Source organism: Galeopterus variegatus, unplaced genomic scaffold (assembly GCF_000696425.1).
Source record: "Galeopterus variegatus unplaced genomic scaffold, G_variegatus-3.0.2 Scaffold612, whole genome shotgun sequence".
Lineage (NCBI taxonomy): Eukaryota > Metazoa > Chordata > Mammalia > Dermoptera > Cynocephalidae > Galeopterus > Galeopterus variegatus.
In genome coordinates, this window is record NW_007726723.1 from 478,041 (window position 1) to 492,350 (window position 14,310).

At 38.1% G+C, this 14,310-nt stretch overlaps 1 protein-coding gene across 2 annotated transcripts in view; it reads right to left on the reverse strand.

The window, feature by feature from the left end:
• The window catches only part of MTMR7 (myotubularin related protein 7), a 107,167-nt gene that overhangs the window by 75,087 nt on the left and 17,770 nt on the right, over window positions 1–14,310 (reverse strand). For both annotated transcript variants that reach the window (XM_008570547.1, XM_008570546.1), the window contains exons 2-3: window positions 2,825–2,947; window positions 1,112–1,274 (exon numbers count right to left, since the gene is read on the reverse strand). In XM_008570547.1, the coding sequence (XP_008568769.1) occupies window positions 1,112–1,274; window positions 2,825–2,947 (286 nt within the window). The remainder of the gene's footprint in view (window positions 1–1,111; window positions 1,275–2,824; window positions 2,948–14,310) is intronic.

Sequence of the window (14,310 nt, forward strand, 5' to 3'; positions counted from 1 at the left end):
CCTCCAAAAAGTTCAACTGCTTTTCTGGCTTACTCTGCTGTTCTTTTTAACACACTTAGATGAAAAAGCCTCAACCAACTGCCTGGAAAAGGAAGCAAAGTCAGAATTATCCAATTTTGACAGCTGCCTGGCATCTTTTCCATTATATAACTTTAGCTCTTAGCTACCTACAAATGATATAATCATATCATAAAAAATTCAGAACCCAACTGAACACCTTGAAAAGTTTATAATCAAACTTTTTTCCTGAATCAGAAAGTATTTGGCAAAGTAACTATAAGTACATATCCTATTTCCCTTATTAATCACCTATTATAAATGATCTCTTTTCTGTTTCCCTTATTAATGATCCCTTATAAATGATCTCTTTTCACTGTATTCTCCAAGAAACTTGGAGGTATATTTCTTTTAAGCAAAAGAACACCACAATTCACACAAGCCACACAGAGAGACAAGAAACACTTCTGTAAAAGTAAATTATAAGATATAAATCTGAAGATCCTGAGATGAAGAATAGGACAAGATAGTAACTGAGAGAAGACATTTTTAAAATCCAAACATTCTTCCCATCACTTAAGGAGAATCAAGATATCCACACTCTGAATATTCACCAATGCTTACAAAAGTGTAGCTATACCAACCTTGGAAAATATATATTTACTATCAAAAAGCAATGGAGACCAAAGCTTAAAGGCCCTAAGAGGGGGAGAACTGTGCTGGAACTCTTGATAACAACGTATTCCACACAAAACAAACTGTCAGTTCTGTCTTAGGCCTCAATCAAGGTGGCTCAATTACCACAGCAACAGAAGGGCATAATTCTAAGGTGATTTCACCAAAAAAGTAAAACACACTATAACCCCCACTAAGATGAACTGAATACTAACATTAATGAAAAAGGCCCATATAATAAATAACTCAGGGGAGATTCTAAAAGACAAGGAAGTATATATCAGGTGACCATTCAAACTACCTGGGCCTCATGTGAGGACTAGGATGACCTACAATTCCTAAAACACTCCATTTCCTAAGCACTATACAAATTTTTGCACATGATTTGTGAATTTCTTAAGAGTGGGGCTATATTAAATCCCAAGTTCCTCTGCCCTACCTGGCCTTGCAAGGCGTATCAGAGAGATGTACACATCGTGGCAATCTCTTTCCTGCGGTATGATGAACTGTATTATCTGAAAGTTCTTGCAGCGAATAAGCAGAGGGCATCCAGTAGCAGTTGTTGCCTGTTTTTCAATGGTGGAAATCTGACTGTGAAGAATCTAGAATCAAAAGTTAATTTGGGTAAGCTAAGCACAAACAACTAGCAAATATCACAAGGACTAACACAAGTTTCTGAGCTACACAGATAGACAAGAAACACTCCCCAACCTTCAGCTAGCTCAACATCTGCACTCAGATGACAAGAAATGAGATGTTCCGACTAAGAGTCAACTGTCTAAATTTATAATTTTATTTTTCAATACCAAGCATTCTAATATTCAGGATAATTATTTTGAAGCAAACTATTCGGCATATAAATCTGCACAAGACCAGGTATGGCAACATTTTGGTAGTCAAATGTTGGATGCACTTAATAGCTAAAATTAAATAAGGTCATGAGAAGTTATATAAACTTTTGGAACCAACAAAAGTTGGATATGGCTCCGCTGGGAGGTGCCACCATGCTCCTTAATTCCACATGGAATGCTCAAGTTCAAAAGCAACTTGGGACTGTTGTTTTCTAAGCTGTTGGTGGTCGGGCAGGCTGCAGAAGAATACATTTATTTTATTTTTAAAGTTTTTTATTAATATTACTGTTAATTAACAATTCATAATTATATACATTTATGGGATACAATGTGATATTCTGATCATAATTATATACATTTATGGGATACAATGTGGAATGATTACATCAAGCTAATTAACATCTATAGTTTCTCTTACCTATCCTTTTTTATGGTGAGACATTTAAAATTTACTCTTAATTATTTTGAAATATACATTATTATTGACTATAATCACCCTGCTGTGCAACAGATCTCAAAACTTATTTCTCCTGTCTGGTCTGAAACTTTGTACCTTTTGATCAACAACTTCCTATTCCCTCCTTCCCTATCCCCCCAAACCCCCAGCCTCTGGTAACCGTCATTCTACTCTCTAAGGAAGAAATTTAAGAAAATCATGCTGAAGCACATCTCTCTGGCATTTCAGGAGGATCTCTGATCACTCTTCAATGGCCGCACTTTGTTTTTTAAGTTTTCTCTCCACTAAGTAGTGCCTGCCACCTCTGCTAAGAACATAACACTGTCCACGGAATATGCAAAGAGGAAAATCTATAATCCAGGGATTCTGGTTCCAGTCATAGTTTTATGGTTGGGTTGCTATATAAAAGAAGATGATGGAATTCTTCTCTAGCTTTTCTTCTTTTATTTTTTAAATTATCAGGAAAGTGGAGACAAAACTTAATAAAATGACAGGAATGGCTGCAATACAGGATCCTATGAATAAAGCGTATTGCAAATAAAGTTCTATGAAAATGCTGTATCTGGCATGCTGACATTATTGAATCGCTACTTGATAGCTGTGATACGAAGCACTTGTATCTCCTGGCTATTTCTAGGTCTGATGATGTTCAAATAATTAGTGTTTAAAATGAATATATAGATCTGTACAGAAAAAGGCAAAGCATACATTCCGGAAGCAGTAGTCTGAACATCCAAACACCAAAAGCCCACCCACCTTACCTGGAGGACAAATAAAAGAATGATCAAAACATTTTACTTCAAACAATGCAAAACACATAAAGCCAAAAATAAGGAAAGCATACCCATGTTTCTTTTCTTGTGTCAGGTGCATTTTCCACAAATATTACATGAGTAGCCGTCAAATACAAAGTACCTAGGGCTGCTTTTTTAGAAGATACTCGATCTACCAAGCGGACATTTTCAACCTAGAGAAATCAGTTTAATGGAAAGAGTTATAGTAAACCAAAAAGACTATATACAAAATAAATATTAAGTAATCTAATACTCCAAAATATAATTTTGAGAATTCTCTCAATAAAACCAAAACATGCTCCCTTAAATTAATTAGATCTCAAAATGATTCTGTGCCTCAAAAGATAAAAGTTCATCAACCACTAAAATATGACTCTAAATGTACCACAAAAGATTTGTAGACCCTATTCTTTAAGAATATCCCCTGATTTTTAAATAGGACAGCATTTTTATTGTAATTATACTTCCAAGTTAAAGCAGAAAGTGTATGCATTAAAGTTCTGAGTTCACACAATGACTACGTATGAATACACTCTAGGAAAAAGGAAACAGCATGTTTTCCTATGTGTTTCTAAGCTGCCTAAATGGCTTTAAGGCTGTTTGCTTCCACATAAACTGGTAGGAAATACAAATATTTGGGAGTACTTCAAAAAGTTCGTGGAAAAATGGAATTAAAAGATAATGCAAAGCTTTCCATGAACTTTTTGAAGGCCCCTTGTACATGTGGGAAAAAAAAGTATCAGAGAAATCTATACAAGGAACACCTACCAATTTAAAATCGCATTCGCTTATAATAAAATCTTTCTATTGAATGGAATTCTCCCCACTGAGCTAAAATTCAAACTGTCAGAAGAGATTTCTGGAGACAAGTTTTATCAAGCATACATCTCTTACATGCAGAGCAATTCCAAGGGCATGTGCTCTGGGATCATTCCAACATGCAATATAATGGAAATGACAAGACAATCTGTACAGATTGAAAGTGAAAAGTGAAACAATGATGGCTCTAAAGACAGAGCCACCATAGCCACCAGATGAATACTCCTGTAATGACCACAGGGCATAGCAATCCTACGATTGCCAAGGATCAGACATCTACAGAGCAAAGTTGGCTCAACCCTCATCCCTCAAGTCAGGATGGTATTTGCTTCTATGAAGCAGCATAGGGACTAACACATCATATATGCTCTATTCTTCAGTTTAACATAGAAGTAGTGGTCCTGCTATAGTTTGGGAACCCCAGACTGCTCATCTGCTCCATGGAAGACCCAGGGGAGGAGCAGACCTAATGAATATTCCTCAGGACACCAAGAGTAAACAGCACTGAAGACATTCTATTGCCTCAGTGTCCTCTAAGCCCTTAGAGTCAAACCAGCCTTCTAGAATAGTTCTAGAGAGCCCCATCCCACTTGTTCCCAATTTCCAGAGATCTACTGAGGTAAACAAAGAATTAGGTATTATAAATATTTTTCAGTCACACAAAGTACCCTGGGGTGTTGCAAAATTCCTGAAGCTGTGTGAATGTTATTTATGTTAAAGATGTTCATTCAATAATAGTGCTCCTCATCTACCAACTTACGGTTGTTAAAAGTATTTATTTTGCTACTGACATGCTACACATTCTTTCACACGATTATCCATCAAGGTATCTCTTTTGTAAATGGTCTCATATCATTGGTTTACTTTCCTACTGGGATCACCATTTCTTATATACTTATAAGAACTGTTTATATACTAAGTATAGTAGCCCATATCTCAGGTTTTGTTTGTGTGTTTCATAACTGCCTCTTTGCCAAACTTTTTTATTCATTCTAATCACTTTTTCAATAAAGTCTCTTGAATATTCTGAGTAGACAGGAATATTTTCTGTAATAATTTGTTGCTTCCTTTCCTGTATTTATATCTTTTTTTTCCCCTTGCTTAATGGCATTAACTAGAAACTTCAGAGTAATAATACATAACATGGTGACAGAAGTCACCCTAGCATTGTTTTTAATTTTTTAATAACAGCTTTATTGACATATAATTCACATACCATACAATTCACCCATTAAAAGTGTACTACTCAATGATGTTTTAGTATATTCACAGCATTGTACATATCAGTGTGCAAGCATCACCACAATCAATTTTAAAATGTTTTCATTACCCCCAAAAGAAACTCCCCCCTTCCCCCCATTTTTTCCCTCAACCATCCCAGCCCAAGAAACTCTCAATCTACCTTTTGGCTGTATGGATTTGCCTTCTCTGAACATTTGATATAAATGAGTCATAAAATACATCGTACTTTCTGACTGGTTTCTTTCACTTAACATGTTTACAATCTATGTTTCAATCTAAGTTCAGCTATTTGTAGACTCTATCAGTACCTTGTCTTTTTATTGCCAAATAATATTCCATTATATGGGTATACCACATTTTATTTATCCATTTGTCAGCTGATAGACATTTGGGTTGTTTCCACCTTTTAGCTATTATAAATAATGCTGCTAAGATCATTTGTATACAAGCTTTTGTATGGACATATGTTTTCATTTCTCTTGGGTATGTACCTAGCAATTACTGGGTATTATGGTAACTTTCTGATTAACCTTTTGAGGAACTCCTGGACCATCTTCCAAAGTGGCTGTATGAGTACTATTTTACATTCCTGCCACCAATATATCAGGATTCCAATTTCTCCACATCCTCATAATGCTTGTTATAATCTCTCTTTTTTATTATAGTCATCCTAGTAGGTGTGAGACAGTACTTCATGGTGATTTTGATTTGCATTTCCCTGATGGCTTATGATGTTGAGCCTCTCTTCCCCTGAACTCCTGCTTTTAATGGGAACAATTCCAATATTTCAAATTGAGTTTGATGTTAATACTTTTTTATCACATTATGAAGTGGCCCATTCCTAGCTTAATAAGATTTTCAATTATGAAAAATTAGAAATGAGTGTTATGCCTTTGTAATATGTATTTGGGAAAATATTTGCTTTTTCACTCTAGTCCAATATTATCAATAATAGCAAAAGATTTCTTACGTCTTGGATTCCTGGTATATGACAAACTTGAAATTGGTATATTGATGTTTTAATATTGCTTGTATTTTTAACTGCCATCATTTTTTTGTTTGTTTTGGTTTGGCTTTGGGGCTGCTTTTTTTTTTTTTTTTTTGCATCTATACTTTTAAGAGAAATTGGCATGCACTAACCTTTTTGTGCTACTTCTATCAGGTGAATTAATCACAGTTATGGTTACATCAATTAATAAAGAAGCTTTCAACATACAAATTATTTATTATTTGAAACAAATATAGGTACTTCCTTTTATAGAAATAATTCCTTAATAATGCTTTCAATTTCTTATGTGGTTACAGATTTATTCAATGTTTCATTTTTCACTAAATCTCATTTTGATATCTATTTTCTTTACAAATTATCTTATTGCAGATTTTCAAATCCTTACAATCTGTTAATCCCTATCTGAGGGTAATACAGTTTGGATATGTTTGTCCCCCTCAGAGTTCATGTTGAAATCTGAACCCCAAAGTGGCAGTATTAGGAGGTATTTGGGTCATGGGGGCAGACCCCTCATGAATAGATTAATGCCCTGGCAGGGGTTGGGAGGGTGAAGGAGAGCTCTCACAAAAATGGATTAGTTCCCACCAGTGCTGGAACCTCCCCTCTGTCTCTCTTGCTTCCTCTCGCCATTTGATTTTGTACCCGCCAGCTGCCCTGCCACTTGCTGCCATGGAAGCAGCCTGAGGCCCACACCAGATGCAATCCCCAGATTCATGAGCCAAATAAACCTCTTTTCTTTATAGATTACCCAGTCTTGAGTATTGTGTTACAACGACACAAAAGTGGACTAATACTGTGGGTAAACCCCTTCTTTATTCCTTCTCTCATTCATAACATTGTGAATTAATTATGTTTTTATCTTTTTGTGATTAGATAGGCAAAGGTTTTTCTTCAAAGTAACAGTCTTGGATTGATTTATCAACTTCATAATTTTTCTCTTTTCTGATTTAATTTGTTTTTGTTTGTTAATAAATGTTTTAACTTGCTTTCCCTGGGTATGTCATGTAGTTGTTTGTTTCTTTGGTGGTTTGTTCCTGAATTCCCAGGTTTAATAGCTCATTAATTTTCATTCTTTTTTTTAATAACAAAAGTTTTTAAATCCAATCATTTTCCTCCAAGAAAATCTTCGGCTGCATCCTTTGAGTTTTGTCTGTTGTACAACTGCAGTTTTTATTTCTTCTTTGATTCAAATGTTTTTAAGGAGAGTATTTTTCAATTCCTACATGGTTGGATTATTTTATTAAACTTTCGTTATTAAGCATTCTATGTTGAATTAACTACAAGAAAGATATAATGAAAGAGAGTTGTGGGAGGAGAAAATAAGGGGCTATATTATTTTTAGAACACTTCTTTGGGGAAAAACTCATTTGCATGCTAAAATGTGCCTAGCTAAATTAAGCAGAAGTTCAGGGGTAAGCAATACCTAAAAAATAGAATGCAAATAATTTACTGCACTTAGAACTAATGAAAAAAGGCTTTTTTTTTTTTTTTTTCCCTTTTTGTCTTTTTTTGTGACCGGCAACGGATCGCAACCCTCAGTGTCGCGCCCGTACCGGACCGGGACCGGCAACGGGATCACAACCCTCGGTGTTGCACCTGCACCTCCCTCAGCCATTGAGCGGCCGGTCTATATGTGGGATCCGAACCCTCGGCGGGAGCGCCGCCGTGCTCCCAAGCGGCGCACTGTAGCAGTGCGCCACCGGGCCGGCCCCTAATGAAAAAAAGCTTTACTGGGATAATCATATTGAACATAAAATAATGTTCTGAGGCAAAAGTATTTAGATGGATTATTTTCCCTACAGAAGTGAAGAAAACACTACCACTTAAATTATTTTTAGAAAACCTCAGTGGAACAGAATAAGGTATGCAGATGTGGGTAGATTAGAATACTTAATGGGGGCCAGCCTGGTGGCGCACTCGGTAGTGCGGTGCTTGGGAGCGCAGTGGCGCTCCCACCAAGGGTTCGGATCCCATATAGAGACCGGTCCACTCACTGGTTGAGCGCGGTGCAGGCGCAACACCGAGGGTTGCGATCCCGTTACCGGTCACGAAAAAAGACAAAAAGGAAAAAAAAAAAAAGAATACTTAATGGGATTTTTCCATGTCTTTTTGTTAACTTTGGATGCTGTTGCAGGAAAATTACATTTAAAAATTCGGCAATAGTTCTTACAGGTCCCATAGCTGTCAAAGACAATTTGAAATACAGGCAGAAAAATAGAAATGAAAAACAATGAGGGAAACACCAACAGCATGATTTCCCAGAGATGTGTAACAACAAAATAAATGAGTAATAAAAGTTAAAATTCAGTTGTCTGAGAAATTCTGTGAAGATGGAGAGTACTGTTCAGGGACCACCTCATGGTTTGTACTAAGATAGCCAGAACAACCTAAAATGAAGTAGATCTCGGAGTTTTGGCACTATCTTAAAGACCCACTGCTTCAAAAACCTTGCCTCATTGTTCAACTAACTTAATTCTATCTCATCTACACACACAATAAGCTACATAGTAATAAGGCCTCTTTCATAATTGGAGAGAAAGACTCAGGGAACCGCCAGCTTCTCCAGAAAAAGTGATTGCATCTCCTTCACACGCTCCTAGGAACTCTATGCTTAAAACACACTGGCTGTTCATGCTCTGAAAATGACATTCAATCTATGCAAAAGATATTATGACAGATTATTAATTCTTAGGTATATGTTTTTTACATTCTGACATTTCTGAAAATGGGATACATCTTATGATTAATGTGATAAGAAGTCATTGTGTCACCTAACTGGCAGTGCTTTTTTCTTCTTTGTGGTACCAAAAGTCTTGATGCCTCTTAACATCACTGATGTCTTAGACTTGTTGAAATGTGGTAAATTTGTAGTCTTTGGCATATAAATGATACTTGAAGCCATGGAACAGAAAGATGTCACCTAGAAAGAGCATATACAGTGAGAAGGAAAGGTATCTGAGGAAAGTCAGTGATTCAAGGTCTGACAGAAGAAAAGAAGAAAGAAAAGCACACTAGAAAGGAATGACCAGATAGCAGGAAAATTAGGAGATTTTGCTGCCAAAGCAGAGGAAATGTTTTAAGCGATAGGGAGTGTTTATGTCAAATGCCGCTGAGAGACTGAGTAAGGCAAGAACTGTAAACTGACCACGGGATTCATAGCATGGAAGACTCTGCTGACCTTAGCAAGAGTGCTCCTGGGAGGGCTAAGATCAGAAGCCGCACAGAGGGACCTGAGGCATGAACTTATGGGAACTGAGAAAGTGGAGATTCCACTCTTTGCAGAAGCCAGAGGCAGACACACTGACCACTCAAACTCCACCCCAGAGCAGCAAAAACCCAAAGTATGCAAAAAAACAACAAATGGTAAGAAGCAACCGGCATGTCAAGACATTTTAAAGGAAAAAGCCTATTAGTGTTACCAACAAGGGTAACTGCACTTGTGATACACAAAGAAAACAAACTGACTCCATTAGGACTTGTGAGAAATACATCTTAAAAGATTAGAAAAAGGAGATGAGGATCATTGGGCAAAGGTCTGTTTATACTGTATGTACTAAAGTCTCCCTAGTCATACAAAGCTTTCTCCCCAGCTTTTAAAGCTGGTCTTTTTAAAAATTATGAAACATATAGTTATTTAATTAACTTTCAAATATTCAGAAATATAAAAGGAAGAAAAGAAAATCATCCTTAGGACCATAATCCAAAACAAGTACTGTTAATTTTTTGGTGTATTTAGAAAATAGCTATAACTAATTTTTAAGTGTTTTTTTATTAGGTTGCGAAGTGCTGGAAAAAATAATTCCCAGGGATGGGGTGAACAAGTCTAATCTAATCTGTCTGAAGTCATTTGCTTTATTGAAGTATCAACCTTCCTTTGCCCAAATTTTCAGGACAGTTGGCTACATACCATATGCCTTGACAGTTTGGAGGAGGGGTAGGTAATTAAGGAAAAGACAGGTTCTACACATAGCTGTGCCATGAAACAGGGATGTATAAATGGATGGTGAAATGATCAACAATCTGAACTAATTCAGAAGCAGAACATTATGCCAGGAGTAACAGTAAAAATGCAAGCTTCCATGGGAGTTGGCAGAAATTCTGGGGAGAACTTTGGAAGAGAACCCAGGTATTCAAAATAACTCTAACAATAGCTCATGGATCAGACCAATCCCAGCTGTCATTTGGTTTATGTAAAAGTTACCAAAATAATAACCAACAATAAGAACAATAACAAATATTTCCAGAGTATTTACTCTATACCATGCACTGTGCTATTACTTTGCATATCTGACCTCAGTTAATCCCACCATAAACCAATGAGTTAGGCTCTTACATAATGCCCATTTCACAGTTCTGTTTAGAGACTGGATAAATTTCCCCAGGTCATGCATGGAACAGGTAGCAAAGCTCAGCCTGGAGCTAATGTCTAACTTCAAACAGAAGCTTGTCATTCACCATAGCTGTGGGCACTTGTGAATGCCTCGGGTTACTCTAGTGCTGTTATTCAAAATTAATATGTTTAGGACAATCAGTTAACAATTGTTTTAAGCAATTTTATACATGAAATTAGTATTTGAAAATAGAATGCCTTAAGACAAAATTACATTGTTAAACTATATTCAAAAACCAATATGGGAATATTATTCTTTGAGATAAACCCAAAGACAAAGCTCAGGAATAAGATAGAAAAGCCCAAACACTGGCAAGAGCAGACTTTAAGGATTCTCAGAACTAATAAAAGAGAGAACACTAAACATCTAATTCCATTCAACAAAATGCCTCTGTGTAGCACTGTGTTAGGTTCTGAGAAGAAAAACAAAAGGATGAATAAGATAAGATTCTTTGGGGCCGGCCCGGTGGCGCACTGGATAGTGCGCCGCTTGGGAAGCGCGGCGGCGCTCCCGCCCGAGGGTTCGGATCCCACATACAGACCGGTTCCCGCTCACTGGCTGAGCGAGGAGCGGGAGCAACACCGAGGGTTGCAATCCCGTTGCCGGTCCCCGGTCCGGTACGGGGGCAACACTGAGGGTTGCGATCCGTTGCCGGACACGGAAAAAGACAAAAGACAAAAAAAAAAAAGATAAGATTCTTTGTCCATCCACAAGAATCTTGCAGATTCAATGCAAAAGACAGTGCCCCAGATTAATGGCCTTTCTTATTCCCATCTCTCCTCTGTTGAGTTTAGACTGAAGGGGAAAAAAGGTTTCGTCAGTATTTCTAGGCCAAGGCTGAAAAGCTTCAGTCAAAACTACCGGGCCCTATCACAGCACTACCAGGTCTAAAACAGGACAACCCAGCTGCAGAACACAAGTCCTTCTTGGTCCTTTCCCCACTGCCTGGAGTCAGGAGGCCCTTGCAAATCACTGAGAGACAGAGCCTCTCTTCAGCAATCCCCTGTCTCACCACCTTCTAATTTCAATCTCAACAGAATATGGGCCTTCACTTTCTACCATGCAGATAGAATACTGGACTGCTGAACATTTTGGGTTTCAGAATCATCTCGGCCTATCTGGGTAAGGAAAGCTGCTCTGAAGGACAAGGAATCCAAAGTGCAGGGTAGGGTTACCATACATTGAAAAAGGACAGAAGAAAAATCAAAGGCACAGGCTGGCCGTAAGCTTTTCTCAGGCCAAAGACCAAGTCCTCAATACCATATAAATTAGGCTGAAGATCACTGTCAATCATTTGGGGGAAGAGATCCAGAGACTGTTGAACAGGGAGAAATCAAACTGTCTGCAGCAGCCAAAACTTAAGACAAGTTTATGTTCTAATCTAAGAAAAGCAGCTAGATAAATAGTTTGTCATGCTAAATTTGGTATCATGACATTTTCTAACTCTACCAATATGAAAAGAAAAGTATTTGCGAGTCAGGAGGCCTGGGCTCTGGTTCTGGTTTTGGTTTTGAAACTGAACTGTTGAGCCAAGCCAGTTTAGTCACTATCTCTGGGTTTTGACTTCTATAAAGGGTCCAAAGGGTTTTTAAAGTCTCCCTCCATTCTGGCAGGCTGCAGTTCTAACTCAGTGGTACTTTACAGACTACCCAGAAGGACACAAAACAGCAACTGTGAAAATACATACAATAATGATTCAATATTAAATTCTCCAGAAATTAAGCCACTCAGTAATGTGGCTGGCCAGCAAAACTCATGCGATTTACTAAGGAAAGGAAGCACCAGCCTCAGCCAGAACACTACAACAGTCTCTAAAGTTGGTCCAGAGGCTGCACTGACATCCAGCGTTCAGTCCCAAAGGAGAGCAATGAGCATCCCAAACCCAAGCACAGCAGCCCGCTAGCCTGAGGGAAAAGCTGCCCGGGCCACACCTGACTCTTTCAGTCTCAAGACTCCCTTCCCCATCTTGAGCTCTTCTCCTTTTTGCTGCTTTTGGAGAGTTAGGAAACGACTGGCTAGGAATTCAGATGTACTTGGTAAGACTTCCTGAGCTGTCTGTACTTCTAATAATTAAGTATTATTTGGTTTTAAGTCTGAATTAATAAAGCATGTTACTGTAGTATTAAAAATAAAAGCTTTTGGTTGACTTTTTCAAGCAAATAACATCAGATTGAATCTTTTCCTATGTATTACATGTAATCTTAAAGCTCGTAAAATTATTTAAGATAAAAACCAAAAAAAGTACTTAAAATGTATGTTTACATCAGAATGCCAACCTGATTTCTGAAAACATAATATTTTTTAAATCTATCTAGGTATCTATCCATCCATCTATCTATTATTTGCAATCATTAATGTTGATATTCAGGCTACATGGCATACAGACAAATATGCTTTCTTAGTGTCCACCCATCAAATGCCCACCCCACTGGTTAGCAAGTGCCTGAATGACAAGGATGACTCTTGCAGAAACCAAATTTGAAACCATTACAATAACAAGCTAAAAGCACGGGCAGAGCCCTTATTTCCCCCAATTTTTTTTCAGTTGTGAGCAGACCACGTCCTATGAGCCATAAAACGTGAAGGTGTGGAACATTAACGGGCATTAATACTGCAGTTTCAAAGATATGATAGTTAATGTGGTTCTATCACACAGTTCTGTACTGCAGAGTTCAGGTCGGAGGCTGTAAGGACTACTCCCACGGTGCCACACAGGTCCCCGGCAAGGACAGAACACCATGAGGAACAGCTGCAGTTGCTCTGAAAGCAGGGACCAGAAGAATCCCAGGCCTGGCAGCTTCTCAGGCAAGGGACACCCACGGCCGGTGCTGTGGATGCTCCCAGGAGGGGAACCCCCCTCTGATGTGGAAAGTCTGATTGGGTGGAGGATCCTGGGTGTAGAGGCTGTTTTGCCTCTAAGCAGTGCCCACCCCTTCACTTCCCACTTTAACTCCTGGCACCAAATCGTGGCAATCCAGGCCTAATTTTCCAAAAAAGCTGATGGTAAAGAAGGCAGCAGAACTGTGGCAGATACTTTTCCCTCGCATGAAGAGTAAATCAATTGCCCAAGGTCTCACAGCTAGAAAGCAGCAGAGCCAGATTTCAGTCCAAAAGGGCCCTCTTCCCTCAACCTCTCCCCTACTTTACCTCTTCAGTCTAGGCCTAATATTGTAAATTAAGGAAAAACATCACGGCTCAAAAGCCTACCCTCCTCTTGCCCTGAAATTTCCTTTAGAGAGTAATACGCTTAACAAGTAAAAATCTCCAGCTAAAGCTAAAGGATTGATAATTTAGTGTAAAGCAGTTTGCCATTTTAAACCCCTGCCTGCTCGCTTCATCTTGTCTGGAGGGGCAAACACCTATGGTCAGCCTGAAGAACCTGGTTCCCCTGGTGGTCTCAGGATTAGCTGGGCAAACCCAAAGGTGTGCCCCAGTGTGTTTCATATCATAAGTTGCAATGACCTTCTGCAGCTTGGGGGGAACCATTTCAGGAACGCAGTCTCACTTCTTCTAACCAGCCATGCATGAATTATAGAAATGTCTACCTGATTAGAAACTCCTAATCGATTTTATTCATGGCAGGTGTTCCTGTCTATAAAATGGTTGCTAAGTAAGATGTTTCAAGTTTGACTCCAGAGCTCCTGGCCAATCAATCCCATGTATGAGTAACTGCATGTGTGACAGAGGAAAGAAAGCATACATCTCAGTAGTTATTAACAAAGAGTAATTATTAACAAACAAATCCATATCAGAGAGTTTTACTTCTTGCTCCTGCCGAATGTTCACCTTAGGTGACAATTTCCAGTGTAAAAGTAATACTAATAATAGAGTATGTAAGAAAGATGGTCTACCCCATTACAGTTAGCAAAGTACTCTGACATACAAGAAGAAAAACTGAAGCAATACCAAATTCTTCACACCATTTAGAATGCTATAATCTCTTTTAATTACAAGAAAAAAGCATTTAATTTTTACAATTAAAAAAGAAATCACTTTTTTCCTTCTTACATAAAGTTGCTTAAACAAATAAAATAAGGTAACCATGAATCTTCAGTTTTCTACTCTAGCCTTTTGA